Below are 22,631 nucleotides of genomic sequence, written 5' to 3'. Positions count from 1 at the left end.
GGGTAAATGAGTCAAACCACTTGTTTTACCCTGACAGATGTTTGGTTAAGCTATGGAAAGCATGCGTGATTGGCAGTTTCCATGGTGATAGATTTGCTAGGGATTAACTGTGAGTGAGTCATGGCTGGGGCTCCCTCCTGCACCATCCTCTTCCTGGCTGTGGAGAAGGGAGGTCTGAAGAGTAAACACTTTCTCGCTGCGTCCCTACCTCCAGAGCCACATCATGCACATTACCTAGATACTTTATGGGGGGGAAGGGAGGTGACTTGTGAGGAGCAGCCAAATATTAGGTGTGGTGCCCCTACTGTATTTATGGAGCCTGACTGCCTGCCCTCACCAAGCTGGGCTCTACCACACCCGGTGGTGGGGGTTGCAGGTGTGAGAATAGGGGTTGGCCTAGATTCTTCATTTGCTTTGCTCCTCAAGGCAGTATTCTTCTCCAAGCTGTACCGGCAAAACATCCCTCCCTACAGGGTTTTCCCAAACACACCCTTAGGGAGACAGCCTCACCCCCACCCCCAGGAACCCAGGGACCACAGTTCAAGAAGCTTGCTGAGAAAAATACCAGTTGTATGAAGTCACATAACCCTTGTCCTCAAATCCCAAACTCTTACTGGAAAGGGTAAGAGGCTCTTTGGCCACAGTCAGCACTGGGAGCTGTGGTCGACCACACCCAGCATAAAGAACTTGGTGGGGGGGCTGGGGATTTAGCTCAGTGGTAGAGCGCTTACCTAGGAAGCGCAAGGCCCTGGGTTCGGTCCCCAGCTCCGGAAAAAAGAACCAAAAAAAAAAAAAAAAAAAAAAAAAAAAAGAACTTGGTGGGAAACCAACAGCTTTTCCCAGAATGGCTCTGGCCATCTTCTTCGTCAAGGTGTGTTTCTGTACCACCCTTGACTCTTGAGCATGACTTCCTGTTTACACCTATGCATCCTGGGAAGCTGTCTGTCTGCAGGACTGAAGCATGGATTGCCCAGTGTTTATGTCTCACTGACTCCTCTCCCTGACCCGGGCTATCAGTGCTGACCCTACTCACCATCCACCCCAAGCTGTCTCCCCATCCCCCTCACATTTTGTCCGTCATGAATGAGAACAAGCACCCACTGGCCTGGCCAAGACAGGGGGACTCTAGGTTTAAGGACTAGAGAGGACCAAGAAAGGATGGGGCAGATCCCACTTCATTCTGATGGACTTGTGGGCAGGAAAAGGAGAAGAGAGGAAGCTCTGTGATTTTACACACCTGACTAAAGATATTATGGAACTTGTAATTTTATCAAAAGTATTATATCTCTAATTGTTATTGCCATAGCCTATCATGTGACACACTGCATGGAGCTCTTGATGATACCGACTTTCGTTTAAACCCTCCCTGGTTCTATTAGAGATGGGTCTGCTCTCTTAGTCTATTTTCTCTCTGTCACAAAATGCCCGAGATTGAGTAGACTTTTATTTGACTCGTGATTCTGGAGATGGGAAAGTTCAAGAACACAGTGTCTAACATCTGCTCAGCATCTGTTAAAGGCCTTGGGACATTTTAGGACAGGCTGGAGGGCGTCACATGGTGAAGCATAGCAAACCATGCTAGCTCAGATTTTCTCCACCCTCTTGTTATAAACCTTCCTCTGCCTTCCAGGTGTTGCAGTTACAGGCTCATACCCTTGGGCTGGACAGTTGGGCTTCGTTGAAGTTGTTATAGTTTAATGATACAGAGAGTGGCGCCCGGGGCTTCATACATCTTAAGTGAGTCTTGCTTTACCATGGGGCCTCATGCACCTAGTCCTCTTTTCTTATAAAGCCACTAAAGTCACCATGTGGTCCCATTCTTATGACTTCATCTTACCCTAATTACCTCTTAAAAGTCCCATCTCCAAATGCTCTTAACATAATGTCCCTCCCCCCCAGATAGCCCAGGCTAGCCCGGTGTAAGAGAACTCCAGCTCAGGAACTCCCAAGTCCAAGTTCTCAGCACAAAGAGGGACAGAGGGAAGAAAACAAGAGACAAAGACAGGAAATAGAGAACAAGGTAGAAGAGAGAGGGAACAAGGGAGGGGGGGAAAGGGTATTTATTCCAGTGGGGACAAGACTGCCTCTGGATATTGGGGAACAGACATGGTCCATAGGCAAGTGGCAGTTTATAAAGGTAAAAGGAGAAATCCTGTGTTGGGATGACATGTTTCATTTTGATTGGTCTTGTTAATTAGGGTAGCCCAAGGGGGATTTTGATTGCTGGACTTCAATATTTTGCTAGCTGGACCTTGGTGGTCAGCTTCAGGAAGAGGAAGTGGCCAAATAAGGGAATGGACCTTGGTGGCTGGCTTTAGGAATGCAATCTAATGGTTTTTAGCAGGACAGAGGGAGTTAAGGAGAAGGCCACGGCCTGCCAGACCCATGGTCACATGGTCTGGTCCTATTGTCCCATGGTTCCATGATCCCATGGTCCCATGGTCCCATGGTCACCGAGCTCAAGCTGGCCAGAGACCCTCCCCGTGGAACTTGCCATACAGCTGATCTCCTGCCTCTGTCCCCGGGATGCTGGGATGACAGGACCGATGGGCACCACTGTGCTCAGCTAACAGGAGCTTCTCACTTCAGTTTCCAATACACCAACCTTTGGAAAAATTCAACGAGGCCTTGGCTCCAAGGTCCCTCATTTGCAGCAACTTGTACTAAAACCCTTGCTCCGATTTCATATTCAAAGTCTTACATATCTACCTCTGCTTTAAAGTTTAGGCTAAATCTTTACTTGGAGTCTGCTGTCATTCACCCACAGGGTAAGAAGTGAACCCTACTGTTTCTGTGGTGTCTGGGGCTATCCTGTGCAGAAGCCTGCCATCCTTGCTTGGGCCTTGGCATTGCAAGGGCCCTGTCTGATGCTGTCATTCCCAGCAGCATCCTTAGAGCTGTGAGGAGATGGAGGATGGGCTCTGTCTCCAAGAAGAAAAGGGATAAAGGTTCTACAAGAACAACTTAGCTGACCAGGCTGGAAGCCAGTGTAAGGTAGCTGCGTGGCTTGGAAGTGAGAATGAAGGGAGGGAGAGACAGCCCAAGTCTTTGGAAACTTCATGTAGCCCAAGCTGGTCTGGGACATGCTGGCTTCAAACTCTTGATCCTCCTGCCTCAGTTCATTTTTGTGGGTGGACATTGATATAGTAGCTCTTGCTAGGTGCTGAGTATTATACTAAGCACCTTATAAATCTTTCTCTCTGCCTTTGCCACAGCCCTATAAGGTGCTATTTGATGTGTGGACAAGAAAACTGGGCAAGGTTTAGGTGCTTTAAAGTGTATATATTCCTCTTTTAGGAGAAGATTAAATTTAGGAAACCAGAGAAAGGAAGAAAATGGGCAGTATGTCTCAAGAAACAGGAAGTTGGGGTCTGTAAGGACGCAGTTGGAAGTCCCGAGGCGGAGGCCTGGGTGTTCCGTGACTAAGAAAGAGTAACCTGCCTTCAGTGAACCCACAGGAACCAAGGAAGCATAGCGCAAAAGCCTAGGGTTGCTCCCGCACCACTTCAGTGATCTCCATTTTCAAGAACAGACTAGAGAGTTGGGTTGGAAAGTCTGGGCTAAGTGGCAGCTGTCTTTGGTGTGTTTGTGCTGTGGTGAACTCGGTGCAGGGAGAAAAGGGATGGTGCTGGTCTGGTTCAGTCAGTGGCTGTCTCGTTTTTATTTTACGCATGGGATTTCCTTTCCTGGTCATCTGCATTTGTTGTGAGACCAGCTCTCTCTCCATCTGGTGCCATCAGCATAGACTAATGGTTAGTGGTAATGCTGAATCCGAATGGTCCGAATGCCATAGCCTCGATAGGTAAAGATGGTGGCTAACGCCATCATGCTTGTCTGTCAAAGCCACGTCGACCAAGATATCCCAGAAGGACTTGGCTGGAGGACTGAACCCCATAGGCATGTGGAAGCAACGTACCAACTGTGCCTTCCTGATACAGAAGAAAGTGTAGTTGGGATAGAGCGATCAACTGCTTCTCACGGTGACAGTTGAAAACCCACGAGGAGGGCCGGAGAGATGGACGGACAGTCGGGGGCTTGTACTGCTCTTGCAGGGGAACCAAGTTCAATTCCCAGCACCTGGGATATCTTGGGGCCACTCACAACGGCCTGCAACTCCAGCTCCAGGGAATCCAACATCTGGCCCCTGACACTCATGTGCTCACATCTCAACACAGGTACACGTATACTTATAATTAAAAATAAAAGTAAATAAAAAAAAGAACCCCACAAGGAGAGGCTGATCCAGATGCACATCGGCAGTGACTACTAGGGGCTGAAGTGCTGTGAAGAATCCAGTGTGTGCTGACGACTACAATAGTCCACTCTTGTGAGGGATGGAGCCCCAATCGTGTCATTCTTATTTTTTTCCCCCAGAGGACAATCTAAGGAAGCCATGATTATTAGAGAGGGGTTGGCTGTGTGATGTGGGGTAGACCCAATTCTTGGGCCCTTGAAGATCAGAGATAGCTGGGAGACTTGAGCTAAGTTGCTCTTGCCATCGGCCTGGGTCTCGACTTCCTTGTTCTCCAGAAAACAAAAGTTAATTAGATGCTCTCTGGGATGCCTTCCAGATGTAAGAGTTTTCGATTCTAAAGAGCCATTCGATCCATTTTCAGGAAACGTGCCATGAAGAGTGTAAAGGCAGTAGCAAACGAGCGCCTACCTTTCCCCAAAAAACGCCTTCCCTGGACTCCAGCAATGACCAAAGTACTTTTAAAAAAATGTGTTTACTGGCAAGTAAGTTTTAGGAGATAGTATGTGTGTGTTTCCCTTCTCAGAGTCAGTATCAGCATACTTCAGACAGTGGTCAATCCAGCAAGACAAACTGGCAGCCTTGTTTTGACTAAACAAGGTTTTCCCTCTTCTAGACAAGGTCTTGCCAGGTAGCCCAGGATGGCTTTGAACTCATGCTTCTGCCACATCAGCCTCCTGAGTGCTGAGATTACAGGCGTGTACCGGGGCATGTGACTATCTCTGGAGCTTTAAACAAGTGATATCTGTAAGACACCTGGACCGTAGTGCTCTGGGTGTGGGCGCACCCAGCCTTGGTCTAGTCCTAGCATTTACAGTAAGGTTTCCAGCTACACTGGAAGCAGAAACAAAGTGAATGCTTTTGACTAAATGCTTGACAAGGATGCCTGTCCCTTCCCCCATTCCATCACAATCAAAACCAGTTACCTAGATCTCGTTAGTGAGCAAGACGTCTATAGGTCAGTAGAGCCTAAGAATCATTGGATGATATGTGTGCACTTCACCCCAGGCCCAGCAGGCATCACCCCATGCTGCCTTCCTTCCTAGGTCATCATCTGGGCCTCTTCTTGCTGGGTTTGTGAGTTAATTCTTCTCTTCCACTGAACAGGAGCCTGGGTCTTTCCCCAAGTGCAGTGGACAGTTGCCATTTGCTGTTGTCCGGAGCAAAGAGAGAATGCGTGACCGTAGATCAGTCACCTTCTTTGGGATTCTCCTGGGCCTTCAGGTGCGACCTTCTGTCAGGGCTCAGAAGGAAGAAGACAGCACGGTGAACCACAGGAAGTACAGTGTGGGCAGGACTAGAACAGTACACAGTTTCCCAAAGCCGAGTGAATGGCAGACATGCTGGGGACTCGGGGGCAGAGAGGAGTCCTGGCTGGGGAAGGGGGCAACATGGTAGGCAGTGAGGCACAGCCAACAGTCAATCTGGTAATGGGTGAGGACCTTGCCAGAGGGTCCGGATTTGGGAGGATCATGAAAGGGGAGGGAGTAGAGATGGAGCTGCAGTTTGGGAAACACAGCCCTTGGCATCAGGTTGTTCTGATAGCAAGGAGCCTCAGGGACAGGAGGCAATAATACCTGTATATGATTGAACTATGAACATATAAATATATATATACACATATATACACATATATATACACATACATACACATATACATACATATATACACACATACATACATATATGTGTGAATAAACATACATACATACATATGTACATATATACACATATATACATACATATACACACATATATACACATATATACACACATATACATACATATATACACATACACATACATACACATATATACATACATATATACACATATATACATACACACACATATATATACATATATACACACACATATATATATACATATGTGTGTACACACACATACACACACATATATATATATGTGTATATATATATATATATATATATATATATATATATATATATATATATATATATACATGCCTGTGTGTATAAACTACTGGTGCTTATACTGGTGCTCTCTCCTTAACACCACCCCACCCCCCAAATACCCCTCCACAGAAGCAAATGTTTATCTTCATCTTTGGTACTTTTGGAGCCTGTGTTTCACAAAATATGTCATTGTAGCTGTAACTTGATTGATCCGTGTGAGACGTTAGGCACTAACTTCACGCTATGAAATATGGATCTATGTCACCTACATGACCCCCCATCTACTTCCCCAATTTTGATGAAGTTTCATTAATTATTTATCCATTACCTTGAGAACTTTTAAATTCTTAAACCCCCGTTATTTTATCGAGCTTAGTTTACATCTCTTCATTCCTTCCGTTGTTTAGGAACCCGAGACTCTCTGGGTTGTTTCTTGGTTTCTTGTATATACATGCTTATAAGGAATACTTTAATTACTGCCCTCATCTTTTTTTTTCCATCTTTATTAACTTGGTATTTCTTATTTACATTTCGATTGTTACTCCCTTTCCCGGTTTCCGGGCCAATATCCCCCAGCCCCTCCCCCTCCCCTTCTGTATGGGTGTTCCCCTCCCCATCCTCCCCCATTACCGCCCTCCCCCCAACAATCACGTTCACTGGGGGTTCAGTCTTGGCAGGGCCAAGGGCTTCCCCTTCCACTGGTGCTCTTACTAGGCTATTCATTGCTACCTATGAGGTCAGAGTCCAGGGTCAGTCCATGTATAGTCTTTAGGTAGTGGCTTAGTCCCTGGAAGCTCTGGTTGGTTGGCATTGTTGTTCATATGGGGTCTCGAGCCCCTTCAAGCTCTTTCAGTCTTTTCTAAGATTCCTTCAACGGGGGTCCCTTTCTCAGTTCAGTGGTTTGCTGCTGGCATTTGCCGGTGTATTTGCTGTATTCTGGGTGTGTCTCTCAGGAGAGATCTACATCTGGTTCCTGTCAGCCTACACTTCTTTGCTTCATCCATCTTGTCTAATTGGGTGGCTGTATATGCATGGGCCACATGTGGGGCAGGCTCTGAATGGGTGTTCCTTCTGCCTCTGTTCTAAACTTTGCCTCCCTATTCCCTCCCAAGGGTATTCTTGTTCCCCTTTTAAAGAAGGAGTGAAGCATTCACATTTTTATCATCCAGCTTGAGTTTCATTTGTTCTAGGCATCTAGGGTAATTCGAGCTTTGGGCTAATATCCACTTATCAATGAGTGCAGACCATGTATGTCTTTCTGTGATTGGGTTACCTCACTCAGGATGATATTTTCCAGTTCCATCCATTTGCCTATGAATTTCATAAAGTCATTGTTTTTGATAGCTGAGTAATATTCCATTGTGTAGATGTACCACATTTTCTGTATCCATTCCTCTGTTGAAGGGTATCTGGGTTCTTTCCAGCTTCTGACTATTATAAATAAGGCTGCTATGAACATAGTGGAGCACGTGTCTTTTTTATATGTTGGGGCATCTTTTGGGTATATGCCCAAGAGAGGTATAGCTGGGTCCTCAGGTAGTTCAATGTCCAGTATTCTGAGGAACCTCCAGACTGATTTCCAGAATAGTTGTACCAGTCTGCAATCCCACCAACAATGGAGGAGTGTTCCTCTTTCTCCACATCCTGGCCAGCATTTGCTGTCACCTGAGTTTTTGATCTTAACCATTCTCACTGGTGTGAGGTGAAATCTCAGGGTTGTTTTGATTTGCATTTCCCTTATGACTAAAGATGTTGAACATTTCTTTAGGTGTTTCTCAGCCATTCAGCATTCCTCAGCTGTGAATTCTTTGTTTATTTAGCTCTGAACCCCATTTTTAATAGGGTTATTTGTCTCCCTGCAGTATAACTTCTTGAGTTCTTTGTATATTTTGGATATAAGCCCTCTATCTGTTGTAGGATTGGTAAAGATCTTTTCCCAATCTGTTGGTTGCCATTTTGTCCTAACAACAATGTCCTTTGCCTTACAGAAGCTTTGCAGTTTTATGAGATCCCATTTGTCGATTCTTGATCTTAGAGCATAGGCCATTGGTTTTGCTCAGGAAAATTTCTCCAGTGCCCATGTGTTCGAGATGCTTCCTCACCTTTTCTTCTATTTCTTCTAGTTTGAGAGTATCTGGTTTGATGTGGAGGCCTTTGATCCACTTGGACTTAAGCTTTGTACAGGGTGATAAGCATGGATCGATCTGCATTCTTCTACATGTTGACCTCCAGTTGAACCAACACCATTTTCTGAAAATGCTATCTTTTTTCCATTGGATGGTTTTAGCTCCTTTATCAAAAATCAAGTGCCCATAGGTGTGTGGGTTCAGTTCTGGGTCTTCAATTCTGTTCCATTGGTCTATCTGTCTGTCTCTGTACCAATACCAGGCAGTTTTTATCACTATTGCTCTGTAATACTGCTTGAGTTCAGGGATAGTGATTCCTCTGGAAGTCCTTTTATTGTTGAGGATAGTTTTAGCTATCCTGGGTTTTTTGTTATTCCAGATGAATTTGCAAATTGTTCTAACTCTCTGAAGAATTGGATTGATATTTTGATGGGGATTGCATTGAATCTGTAGATCGCTTTTGGTAAAATGGCCATTTTTACTATATTAATCCTGCCAATCCATGAGCATGGGAGATCTTTCCATCTTCTGAGATCTTCTTCAATTTCTTTCTTCAGAGGCTTGATTAAAGTCACACCGAGGTATTGTATATTATTTGGGACTATTATGAAGGGTGTCGTTTCCCTAGTTTCTTTCTTGGCTTGTTTCTCTTTTGTGTAGAGGAAGGCTACTGATTTATTTGAGTTAATTTTATACACAGCCACTTTGCTGAAGTTGTTTATCAGCTTTAGTAGTTCTCTGGTGGAACTTTTGGGATCATTTAAATATACTATCATATCATCTGCAAATAGTGATATTTTGACTTCTTCTTTTCCAATCTGTATCCCTTTGATCTCCTTTTGTTGTTTGATTGCTCTGGCTAGAACTTCAAGAACTATATTGAGTAAGTAGGGAGAGAGTGTACTACCCTCATCTTAAGGGAATCTGTATAAGACTTTTATATACTGAGGTTTTAAGGCAGTATCAGGAAATCTGTAGTAAACTGATTGTCCTTGGTAAGTGGACCAAATCTCAAGAATAATTAAACTTTGAGTGAGTAAACACTGTCATCCCCCTCACCCTGCCATCTGCCAAACATCTTTCTGTGTTATGGTTGCAAAGGAACTATGAAAAAGGGCTGCCCCATATTACAGGGAAATTCTTGTCTTTTCTTGTTTTAAATGCACAATGGTTTTGCACCACTGTTTCACATGCATGTGTACCTGCATGCAGTACCTGTGGAAGCCAGAAGAGGGCATCTGGGTCTGGTGTCACTGATGGTTGTGAGTCACCAATGTGGGCTCTGGGAACTGAACCCAGGTCCCCTGGAAGAACAGTCAGTGCTCTTAACCTCTGAGTCATCTCTCCAGCCCACACTACGTTCTTCTCTAGTAAACATTTAGGAACATAATTTTCCAATGACAAGATAGAATATAAATTTTGCTTAAATGTATTCCAGCTGCTATGTTAGTATTTTCTAGCCTTTCTCTTAATCTGCCTTAATGGCTAACCCAAAATGCATATTGAATTATATTTCAAATTTCCCCGGTGGTCTCGTTGAAGCTTGGGACTTCATTGCCACTGACTTGGAGTGAGACAGGTTTTTGTTTTCTATGTTACTGTGGTGCTGTTTGTGGTTTTGCTCTATTCCTCTTTTATCCTATCTATAAGTTTTATTTTATCTTATTAATGTGTGTGTGTGTAGGGGGTGAATGTGCCACAGAGTGCGTGGGAGGTCAGGGGACAACTCTTTGGAATCAATTCTCTTCTCCCACCTCTCCGTGGGTTTCAGAGTTGCGACTCAGTGATCATGGCTGGGCAGCAAGCTCCCTCACCCACTGAGCCTCCTTCATTTTTTTTTTTTTTTTTGGTTCTTTTTTTTCGGAGCTGGGGACCGAACCCAGGGCCTTGTGCTTCCTAGGTAAGTGCTCTACCACTGAGCTAAATCCCCAGCCCCCTGAGCCTCCTTCTTTAAGTCGTGTAGCTATAGCCTGACTTTTGTGTCACCAAGGTATCGAATACTCACGTTCTGCTTTGCAGTTAGGGTGTTCTCCCTGTCTTCAGTTTCAAGGGTTAAAAGAGACCAGTGAACAGATCGGTAGGTGCCTGTGACTCCACGTGGGCTACTTCCTGAAGAACAAGTCAGTGGCTGGAATTCTGCATTACCTGCACGTTGAACACAGTCCTTCTCACCTCCTGTTAGTTAACATCATGTCACATCTTAGCTCCCTTCATATTTAGACCTTGTAAGGCTCGAAGTCAGTCTTAACTACTGGGAGACCCCCATCCCCAAGTGAGAACAGAGTTCGATGCAAACACAAGAGGTTTAATTTCCCGCACATCGGGGTCGCCATGAGGGACTGATTGAAGGTCGACCCCAACACGCCAGAAATTAAACCTCTTGAGTTTGCATTCCTGGACTTCCAATAACCTTTCTCTTTTCCTGCAGCAAATCAAGCAGTCAACACACCCGTTACATCATTGTGGGGCCATTATCCTCCACATCGCTTTCTCTGTTCCTACCCAGGGCCTCTGTCCTTCCTCTTCCGTCCCAGCTCCTCTCTCTGTCACTGACTTGTTATTCTGGCCTTCATTTCAAGCCTGCTTTGCCACCACTGCCTTTTTCCTTTGCGACCGACATTTTTGGTTTTTTTGTGGGAGTGCATACTTTAAAGGCTTTCTCTGAAACGATACGGACAGTTGAAGTTTTCGAGCTCTTCTCGGCCTAACTTCACTTTCACTCAACTGTTAATCCAGCTAAATGTCTCGTTTAAAAACATTCTTCCCTACAAATTTCCAAATCAGTGTCTTTAGCATTCAGTGTGTGGCTGAGGAGACGGATGGTGGTCTGCTGTTGTTCTCCTGTTAATGTCCAGTGTTTAACCCTTGGCAGCTCTCTTGAAATAAAACAGCGATGTATTTAGGTGTGGGTTTCCCCCCATTCTTTGTGCTGGAATATAGAGGGAATAAAGACACACTCCGAGTCTTCTTCAGTTTGGAGAAACTTCTGGAACTTTCTTTTCTTCTACTTTCTCTGTTTCTGTTATCTCTCTGTTCTCTGGCCACTCCAATTTCATGTTTTCTCTCTGATTTCCCAAACTTTCCTACCCTTTTATAGTTTTAATCCTACACGATTAGGAACGCACTTAATTTATAGCATTTAAGGTTATCATTTCGTTTATTTGTCTGTTTCTTTATTGTGCATTCCGATATCTGGGTCTTAGGATTCAAACTTGGCGGCAAGGGCCTTCACCCACAGAACCATCTCACCAGTCCAGTTCTATGGCATTTTTAACTTCAACGGTCACATTTTTATTCCAATTATTCTTGTTGGAATTTTTTTCTCAGCATTTTATTCTGCTGGCAGAATATTCCTTCCTCTTGGATGTATCAGGAGTTACTAATTAGTGATTTTTTTTCCCAAAATTCTCTCAGCCACAATCTCCCATTGTGGTTGCTCCACGTTTATTTGTGGGGTTTTTTATTTTTTGTTTATTAGCTGTGGTTCTCCACAGCCATCTGGAGAGTTTTGGTCGTTGTGTGGGTTCTTGTGCTCTAGGTCCTTCAATAGGACCTTTTCCTGCTGGGTGGGAGAGTAAGTGGACACATTTGTGTGCCCACCCGATTCATGGACAGGGCTTCCTTTGAGGTGTAGCATCCGAATGACAGCCTGGCTGCCTCAGGCCACACCGAGGCTCCTTCTGAACTTACAAAGCCACCCTTTCCACCCCTGCTGTTTTCAATAATCTCTGTGCCCCAAACAGGAGACTTTTTAGTCTTGGAATCAATGCATTCTCTCGGCATAAAGGCGTGTATTAACCCCGCTACCATCCTTTTAAGTGTTCCTTTAAGGAAAGAAGGAATGAGTAGAAAGAAATTAGGCCTGCTAGGCCGTTTTCAATATTACTACCTGAATATTGGGAAAATTGTTTTCAATTTAGATACAGCTCAGTTGACAGCGCTGTCCTCGTATCACGGGTCCTGGGCAGGACATCAGCCATCAAACACTGGGTGCAGTGGTACAAGCCTGTAATCAGCACTTGGAAGGTACATTCAGGAGATCAGTAGTTCGACGCCATCCTTTGCTACTTAGAGTTAAATGATAGCTCTGTCTGAAACAAACAAATAAGATTTAAGAAAAAAAGAAAAAAGAAAAGTGATCACTGTAAAATGCTGGGAAATGCAAACAACATCGAAAACTGAAGAAATCAAATCTGTTCTTCCATCCTGTGGAAATAATATAACATTTGTCATCATCTTCTAGTTCCTCTGGAGTCCGTAGTCACATGTGTTAGTGAAGACCAGAGGTCAACGCTGTGTGTCTCCCTCTGCCGCTCTCCTCCTGTTTTCTGAGGCAAGGTCTCATTGGACCTGGAGCTTGACGATTCAGCTACACTAGCTGGGCAGGAGCCCCAGGGCTCGGTCTGTCTTCATCTCCCCAGGCTGGGATTACAGCTGTACAGGACTCTTCTCTGTTCCTCTGGGTGCTGGGTGCTCAAGCTCGGGGCTACTCTTCGTGTGTCAAGTTTTTCATGGACAGAGGTTCTTTACCTCTTCCGTGCCTCTCTCCCTCTCCCCCTCCTTCTCCCTCCTCCCACACCTCAGGCTACAGTGGGAGTATACCATATGCTGTTTCTGCTAAGCCTCTTTAAACAATGGCTTCAGCTACCTATCTGTCTCACAGCACATCCCACATTTCTCTGAGGCCTGGTACTTACTGACAGGCACACCACCATCCTCTTACTGACAGGTGCATACACCACCATCCCCCAGTTTCAGACGTGAGATAGTTACATAATTTTCGTTGCCCCAAACAAGTACTTATAAACATTGTTGGTTACATCTTTATTTATACCTGTCCTAGTTTGCTTTTCTGTTGCTGTGATAAAACATTCTGACCAAAAGGAAATCAGAGGAGGAAAGGGTTCGTGCGGTGTCTTAGTCAGGGTCTCCATTGCTGTGATGAACACCATAACCAAAAAGCAAACTGAAGAGGAAGGGGTTCATTCGATGTTCATCATCAAAGGAAGTCAAGACAGGACTCAAACAAGACAGGAACCTGAGGCAGGAGCTGACACAGAGGCCATGGAGGAATGCTGCTCACTGGCTTGCTTCCCCAGGCTTTCTCAATCTGCTCTCTTATAGAACCCAGGACCACCAGCCCAAGGGTGTCCCCACCCGCAGTGCCTGGGCCCTCTCCCATCAATGACTAATTAGGAAAATGTCCTATGAGCTTGTCTACAACTTGATCTTATGGAGGCATTTTCTTTTTTTTTTTACAGAGCTGGGGACCGAACCCAGGGCCTTGCGCTTGCTAGGCAAGCGCTCTACCACTGAGCTAAATCCCCAACCCCACAGAGGCATTTTCTTATTTGACATAAAAACTATCCAGTACATTTGACTTATACTTCCTAGTAACAGCCCACCACTGAGGGAACTGGAGGGAAGAACCTAGAGGGAGAAACTAAATCAGAGACCATGGGGGAGTGCTGATTACTGGCTTGCTTGTTGGCTTTGTAACATAGGCCAGGCCCCCTGGTATAGGGATGGTACCTTCCACAGAGGGCTAGGTCCTCCCACATCAGTTGTCAATCAAGATAATTCCTCACAAACTTGTCCACAGGCCAACCTGATTGAGGCAATTCTTCTGTTGAGGTCCTCTCTTCCCAGGTGACTTTAGGTTGTGCCAAGTTGGCAGTATAGACTATCCAGCACAATACCCTTGCAGAATCACTGGGACAAAAATGTATGTAGACCCAAGTCTTGGCCCAACATTCAGGGTTCTTTTGAAATAGAACCCTGTAGCTTTCTGGCCCCAAACTTCCCCTTGAATCTGCTTCCCTGTGTAAAGCCTGGCTTTGCAGTTTACTAAATGTGAGACTTTGGGCTGTTTCAATCAACTTCTTTGAGAACTTTTCTATAAAGTGAGAAAGTCGTTCCACTTTTCTGATGTGGTTGTTGTAAGGGTTAAACAAAAATAAAATTTGCATGAAGCTCTTACTCAGTGCTGTGGACTGAATATAAGTTAATAATGGTGGTATCAGACCTGTGTCATCCCTGAGTCCACTAAAATCCCCTTCAGGGACACTTCTGTACTAGTCACTGCTGTGAGCAGACACCATGACCAAGACAACTCTTATAAAGGACAACATTTAATTGGGGCTGCCTTACAGTTCAGAGGTTTAGTCCATTATCATCATGGCGGGAAATATGGCAGCATGCAGGCAGACATGGTGCCGGAGAGAGAAAATATATCTACACTTGATCCACAAGGCAGCAGGAAGAGAATTGTGAGCCACCGAACCTGGGCTTAAGCTTCTGAGTCCTCAAAGCCCACCTCCACAGTGACACTCTTTCTCCAACAAGACTATACCTACTTTTAACAAGGCCAGACCTTTTAATAGTGCCCCTCCCTTAGGGCCCATGGGGGCCATTTTTATTCACAATCACCATGATCCTTCACATAAAACCATGTCTCCCTGCTGTGTTGGCGTTTCATGGCCAAGTTCTCCATCAAACCAAGAGTTGATTGAGCATTCATGGTGACTGGGCCCTTACTCTACTTCAGAACACTTCTGTTCTGTTGAGTTGGTCCAGAAAGAAAACATCGCCCTCCTTCCCAGCTCTGTTATCAGTCCCTCACCATGACGGGTGAATTAATTTTCGTTATCTTTTGGGGGGTGGTGGATGGGTAGTTTCTTGAGACAGACTTTCTTTTCACTACGCAGCTCTGGCTATCCAGGACCTTGCCATATAGACTCACAGAGATCCACGTGACTTTGCCTATCAAGTGTTTCCACTGGTGCTCTTGGGACTTGAGGTAGTAGGGTAAAGAGATGTGGCAGAGCGTTCACCTCAGATTTTTGTCATTCGGAGCTCTGAACATGGCACCCGGTGCTGGCTGCTGGGTGATACCAGAAGTGCGTGAACCCTCGGTGAAATAGTTGCATTAGAAATCTGCAGGTCTTTTTGCCCTTTCTAAGCCACTTGGGCATGCCCCAGCTAAGCAGCAAGCAGAGCTCAGCATGGGGCATCGGGACCTTTGGCTTTAAGCACACCTCCTCATCCTTAACAAGTGATAAGGTGCTTTTGTAGCTGAGGGATTTCCTCCTCAGCACACAATCCACAAAGGTCCCTTTCATTGCCCTGTAGATGCCTCCCCAGTTGCCTGGGGAGATGGAGAGGGTCTGCATGCACTCCTGCAAATGGTAGCTTCCAGAAAAGGGCCTGGAAGGGAGGAAGGCACCACCCTGGGGAGAGCTACCCTGCCTCACTTCATCTCCTGTCTGCCTGTCTTTCAGGAGTCATGGCTGGCTTCAACATGGGAGGAGACCTGAGGGAGCCTGCTGACAGCATACCCCTAGGCTCCCTAGCAGCTGTTGGTATCTCGTGAGTTCCCCTCTTAGCAATTGGTCTGAGCTGGAGAATGGGAGAGAAAACCCAGGCAGAGGAGGGGACTGCCCCTTTTGTTCTGAGAGTGCCCTGGCTGTGACCAACCTCCTTCGTATTCCAATCCTCCTTTTTACACTCGGTGGGCTGGAAAATTTACGTCTGGTGGGTTCAGACGCTGTCCTTTCACAGCCCTGCCTGGGAATGCAGGGGGAGGAGGGGGTCATGAATGCAAACTAAATCCTTCCCTTGCCCCACCCCCAACCACCCTGCCTCTTCTCCTCCTTCTTTTGAACTTAGGGATTTTTTTTTTTTAAAACCACCGGGTTGCCAGGGTCATGATGGGAGCATGAAGGGGAAGCACGCTGTAATCAGAGACTAGAATCTGCATACCATTTGTCGGCTCTTTGACCTTCTATAAAAAAAGGGGGGGGGGGAGCAAGTGTGAGTGTATGTGCAAATGTGGGGGTGTCTACATGCCATATGTGCATCTTATGGTGCCTACATGTTAAGCAAGTAAATGTTAAGATGGGGCTCCCCCTCCATGGGTTGCTGGTTTCTGGAATTTTAGTTCCCATTACGCTACTGGCACCTGACTGACATGGCCTTGAGTCTATATTTTACCTTCTAGAGTCTTCCATTATTTCCCTTGTGCAGTGGGCATGAGGCTGCCTCCCTGCCTTCAGTGAATGGGTACAAAAATGCAGTAAGGTCAGAGGCAGAACCCTGGTGTGAGGCACTGACAGTGCCTGTGCTATTTTAACTATGGTACTTGAAAAATGTTAAAATATCTACCTGTGAATTTTACTGCCAGGAATCCATTGCTGCCAGCCAGGCCCAGGGTGCCAGGCCCTGTGCATGAAACAAGGAGGCAACGAAATTGTGAAGAACATAAAGAGAGAGCAGGAAGAGCTGAGTGTGAGGGAGGGAGGGAGAGAGAGGAGGTTCCACATGAGTGCCCTGTCCTGCTTTAGACAGAGCCAGAAGTCAGAGGAGCCTTGCTGTACTCTGTCATTGCCCAGATGGGAATGGATAGACCTCAGGGTACTATGACCTATTCACCCACACAGAACAGCTAGATGGCAGTGCCATTTAATTCTCCCTTCTGTGTCTTAGTTTGCTTTCTGTTGCTGTGATAAAACACCATGTGGACCTCGGGAAGGAAATGGTTTATTTCAGCTTACAGATCATGGTTCATCATAACGGGCAGTCAGATTGGAGGCAGGAGCTAAAGCAGAGACGATAGATGGAGGGTGCTGCTTACTGGTTTGCTCAGCTTGCTTTCTTACCCAACCCAGGACCATCTGCCTAGGGTTGGCACCACCCACAGTAGACTGGACCCTCCCCCATCAATCCTTAATCAAGAAAATGCCTCCTACACTCGCCTACAAGCCAGAGACATTTTCTCAGTTGAGATTCCTTTTTCTCAGCTAACACTAGCTTGTACCAAGTTGACAAAAACACTTAAGTACACTGTTACCTGTGGTCTAGAGACCACAGAGGCCTCAGAGGTCCAAGACATGACTGGGTAATTCTTCTTCTCCTGGAGGAAGATGGATGGGCTGTGGCATAGTAGGTCAACCCTGGCCAAGTCCTGGAAGCTGGGCTTCCCATTCCCCATTTCAATGCCCTTCTTTAATTTATCATTAAAAACAGTTACCTTGGTTTCTTTTTTACTAAGAAATACACTAGAAGAGAAAGAATACAAAATGTCCCTTCCCGATGTTCCTAGTTCCATGGCTCCATGGCTGGCTTTCTCTCATGACACAGGTTCCCATAGAAAACTGAAACTTGGTGGGGTTGGGGCTGGGCTGTGTGGCAGCTCTCTCTCTTGGGTTTTGCAGGTGGTTTCTCTACATCATCTTTGCCTTCCTGCTTGGTGCCGTCTGTACCCGAGAGGCCCTCCGCTCTGACTTCCTGATAGCTGAAAAGGTGGGTGCATCCTGTGTTGCCCAAAGAGCTTAATTGTTCCTCAAACACCCAACACCCAACGGCCTCCTTTTGTGACTCTGTCTGGGAATCTGAATTGCCTTTAGCCCAGGACGAAATCAGGTGGTGGTGGTGGGGCGGGGGTAGGGAGGTGGTTTCCGGTACAGGCATGTGGAGAAGGCACAGCCTCTCTCTATGAATCCTTACATTCAGATTCCAGAAATCAAAGAGGGACACAAATGCAGGAGACTAGATAATAGAGTCATCTTTCCATGTCAAAAATCAAGACAAATGGCAGGGCAGGCAGCCCAGGTGTTTAAATGCTTGCTGTGCAAGCCCACGACCCCCACTGGACCCCCAGAGGCCCCCACTGGACCCCCAGAAGCCTCCACTGGACTCCCACAAGATCCATGTAAAATGCTGGGTGTGCTGGCACAACCTGCAATTCTAGCACTGGGGAGAGGACACAGGATCTCTGGGGCTTTCTGGTCAACCAGCCTACTTAGTGATCCCAGGTCTCAGTGAGGGACACTGTCTCAAAAAAAGAGGAGGGCCAGCACTGGGCTAAGGTTCTTTCTGCTAAGCCCGAGGACCTAAGGTACATCTCCCAACCCACAAGCTGGAAGGAGAAGATGGGGATGTGTTCTCTCAGCTCCAGTTAGGCAAGGCTGTCGTGGAGAAAGACAGGAAGGCAGGCTGTCCTGGGAATCTCAGCAACTCTCGGTTGGTTTGGCTACAACATCTTTGTTTCTGGAGTACAAACCAGGTCAGATTAATGAATTCCTTGAGTTCCATCGATTCTTTACAGGTCTGGGGTCATGTGACACTAATGACACTTATTTGGCACTTATCACTTAACCTTACAAAAATTTGAATTGCTAAAGAGAAAAAAAAAACCCCTAAAACTCCTATGGTGCCCCAAGTTCACAGAGGAAAAGCAGGCTCTGAATTTCCCATTATTTTCTGAGAATGGTGACTAGGTAGGGAGAGTTTCTTGTGAATTCCTGCACTGTTCTCTGGGGTGGAGCCGAGCACACGGAGGCCGGTGATGGGAGAATCCTGACCAAGGAGACAAAACTACTTTCTAAAGATGCGTTTGAGGCTGATCTCCACATGCACTCGGGTCTCTTTTTGTAGTGAGTAGACTTCAGTGTAGGTGATAACTTATTTCTGGAGGTCATGACCTTAGAACAGAGGCAGGATGGGAAGGGAGAAGTGATCAGGTCATGAGAAGACTGGTCTAATGCCCCAAATCTCAGACAATGGGTTGCAAGGTTTGCTTGCAGGGAAGGTTTAGGAGAAACCTCTTATCTTCCCCTGTCTCCCTCCCTCTCTCTCCCTCTCCCTCTCCCTCTTTCTCTCACATACACACAGGCACACACACATACACACTCTCTTACACATGCACAGATACACATTCACGCACATACATGCACTTACACACACACACACACACACACACACACACACACACACACACACACACACACCTCATGGACCTTTCTCAGTAGTGTGGCAAGTATGGGCTGCACATGAGAAACTGAAAACCTCAGGAAGTTACTGAATCCAGAAATGCTTCACCAGGGATACCTGCTTGTCTGTAGCTGAGGGTGTGTGTGTGTGTGTGTGTGTGTGTGTGTGTGTGTGTGTGTGTGTAGCTCTGCCTGCCTCTGAAACTGCTTCCTCTCCAGCAGCTCCCTCCTCAGTGTTCCCCTCATTAGACTGGGAGGCAGATTACCTGCTGGGTGTGGCTATTCTTCCTTTCCTCTGCTTTGGAGGGAAAGCTCAGCATGCTCAAAGGGGAGGCCTTGTCACCAAGGAAGCTGACCTCAGCATACATCAAAACCATCTCTAGAGGTGCTTGCTGCAGCCTCCATAGCCTTTATGGGTGGAAGGTCCTCAATCAGCAATAAACCTGCCGACAGAGAGGACTTTCTTGTGAGTGCCACTGGTCCAGAACAGTGACACAGGTAGGAAGGCCAGAGGGCAGCAGCCACTAGGCCATGCTTGACCCTGGTGCATGGGAATGTACACATGCTAGGGTGAGGAATGGAGATTAGAGGGCACACAGAGACCTTTTCCTGGAATAGGCAGTGAAGGCCCATGGAGAAAAGCAAGAGAACTCTTCTTGGTTCTCAGAAGATGCAGGGTGAACAGGGATGGACCAGCAAGGGAAACTCCAGGAGCAGAGCACCCCACCATTCTCTTCCCTCAAAGGATCACCCAAGATCCTTTCCCAGACCCTCTCTCCCCCAGTGTCTCCCTCTGGGTCTGAAGTGGCTGCAGTGGTAGGCACTACATTCAGACAGTTGGGCCGTGTGAGCCCAGAGATGCCAGTTTCTAGAGGTATCTATGGACAGTCCATCACTCTCATGTAGTTTTATTAAGCCATTCAGCTCAGGTTCATGTCTCAGATAGGTCTGGGGTCTAAGCTGGACTGCATCTGTTCCCCACTATCACCTTCAGATACGAGAGCAGCTGGCTTTGAACACGCTGTCTCTGCTGCTCCTTCACATGGCCCCACCCGTGCTTGCCATTGGAACGGTTCTCTTGGATGGCTCCCGGTTTTCTCAGTCCTTTACCATGTGTGCCAGGGCAGCTGGGCCACTTCTGTCTGGAGTCCCTGCAGCTTCTCTGATCTATTTCTAATTCTTTGTCTTTCCTTGTGAAAGAGCCTTTGAAATCACAGTGTGGTTATTAAAATTTAATCTATTCACACTCATCAGAGGGACATCCTTATAGGAGGAGACATTTATTTTAGAGTCACTTTGTCCCACCTTGTGTCCTCTGTGTTTAATTCAATATGAAAGTTGTCAATCCCACTATTGTCTGTGGTAGAGAATACTAAAGAACAGGAAAAAAAAATAATGTTACAAAAAATAAGTCTGCACACACTTCTGGAAGTGGGTGTTTATAACAGGTCAAGAGAACCAAGAATCCTAAGAAATCCCAGTTCCCAGGGTAAGAGCAAACGAGGTAGCGAGAAGACCCCAAAGAGTCTCTATTATGGGTTGAAATTGAACCAGAGTCAGCCCTAATCCTTCAGGCTGCTCGTGGCTCCAAGTATCCGGGGGACTGTGAAAGCCCGTGACACAGTTGTGTTATATTGCATGCCATCCCTGGGATGGGCAGAGCTTATGGCTGGTGAGTGCTGTAGGCATCTGCTCAGTGCCCACCATAGTACCTGCCACCAGCTGACCCATCCCTTACTCAGGTCGTAGGCAGCCCTGCCTCTCAGAGATGAAGCAGGATTTGCTCTTTTGTGGGCACTCACTGCCAAGTGAAGGTTGAATTTGGCTGGGGACAGAGGTCAATCTGCAGAGTAACAGGAATATTGGAAAACACATTTCTGGAAATGGGAGGTGGGAGGAAGCTGGGGATGTGGAGGCATTGCCTTCTTGGTTTACTTGAACTTGTAGGGGCATCAGGATGTTCCCCACAGTAACATCCAGGGGCCACAGGAATTAGATGAGGTCAAATGAGTCCCTTCTAAATGATGGCAAAGCCAGTCTTCCAAGAGAAGGGACATCTACTGAGGTAGGGGAGCCCTTCTGTGGCTGGACACAGTGGACTGCCTGAGGAGGACCAAGAGCAGAAAGCCATGTATAATATATGTAATGTAATTAATTACTTTCATGAGTAGTCACTGGAAAAATAACTAGGGTTGTTTACATCCATATAACATTTTAGAAAGATAGCTTTTGTGTGTGTGTGTGTGTTGGCATGGATGTTGCCTTTAATTTTTTAAGAATCATTAACACATATTTGCGCAAAATAAATCCTCATTCCCATGTCTACCAATATGTTTTAAGTTTTCATTAAAACACTAATGTGAAAATGACGTGATCCTGTGGGAGCTGGGACCGAAAGGGGCACGGTCTCCTCCTGCATCTGCCTATGCCAAGCCTGTTCCGTTCCAGGACAGACAGTAACCTTAGTAAATGCTGCCAAAATGCACGGGTGGGTGACAGCTTTAAAGGAAGAGCCAGGATTCAGCCGGGAAAGAGGAAAGGGCCAACATTTCAGTTAATTTGTAAAAATAGGCTGAATAACAGTTTTCTATTAAGAGTCGTAAGTGAGCAGACCATTCTAAACACAGTTCCTCAACCAAACGTAAACGAGCTATTATGCTTGGGCAGTCCTGGCTCTGACCCCAGCCCACAGGTTCTGGAGGAATCCCAGGATGAATCTGTGGGAGGAATCTGTGGAAGGAAGCCCAAGATGAAATCATCAGTGTCATGGAGACCATGGAGCCAGACACTGATCGAGTTCTTGGGGTCCAGCCAGCACTGGGGAGATGTAGACTAGGGTGTCTCATTCCCATGGATGGCCATGCTTTAAATGAAAAGAAAAAGTTACACAGAGAGAGGGGGGGCGGGGGAGACAGAGAGACAGAGCAAGACAGAGAGGAAGCTGCATACACACATATCCTGCATGCATGCAGTCTACACATTCAACCCCTAGTTTAAAAAAAAAATCAGAAAAAAATTTGCACTTGGCAGCTGGGTGTGCTGGAACCCACCTTTAATCTCACTCTAGGGCGGCAGAGGCAGGCTGATCTCTCCTGTGAGTTAGAGACCAGCCTGGTCTACACAGTGGATCCAGGATGGCCAGAGCTACAATAGCAAGACCCTGTCTCAATACTTCACCCTGAATTGCATTTCTTTCTAAACCTAGCTCTTCTCTTTATTAATCCCCAACAAATCCAACCATTTGCATTAGATATTATATGTCGTAAGCTAGAGGGCAAGTGACAGGTTGTAGATAAATTTTATCTGGATATTAGGCCATTTTATACCAGGCGCCTGAGCATCCAGAGCCACACATCCTTGGTGACTCAGAGCCCATCCTCTGGAGACGATAAAGGACGCTTTCCTAGCCTCCTGGGTCAGAAGCAGTCAGTTTTCCTCACACCGACTGCCCATTTGTATCATCCGGGAGACTTTTTAAAAATCAGAGCCTGTGTTCCGCTGAGGACTTCTTGAGTCAGGATCTCTGGGGCGATTCTGAAGGCTGAGA

At 46.3% G+C, this 22,631-nt stretch overlaps 1 protein-coding gene across 5 annotated transcripts in view; it reads left to right on the top strand.

Moving 5' to 3' along the window:
- The window catches only part of Slc12a8 (solute carrier family 12, member 8), a 149,675-nt gene that overhangs the window by 77,411 nt on the left and 49,633 nt on the right, over window positions 1-22,631 (top strand). For all 5 annotated transcript variants that reach the window (XM_006248423.5, XM_063270314.1, XM_039088051.2 and 2 more), the window contains 2 exons: window positions 15,596-15,683; window positions 17,528-17,615. In XM_006248423.5, coding sequence (XP_006248485.1) covers window positions 15,596-15,683; window positions 17,528-17,615 — 176 coding nt within the window. The remainder of the gene's footprint in view (window positions 1-15,595; window positions 15,684-17,527; window positions 17,616-22,631) is intronic.

Source organism: Rattus norvegicus, chromosome 11, assembly GCF_036323735.1.
Source record: "Rattus norvegicus strain BN/NHsdMcwi chromosome 11, GRCr8, whole genome shotgun sequence".
NCBI lineage: Eukaryota > Metazoa > Chordata > Mammalia > Rodentia > Muridae > Rattus > Rattus norvegicus.
This window is presented reverse-complemented; position numbering and strand designations above follow the sequence as displayed.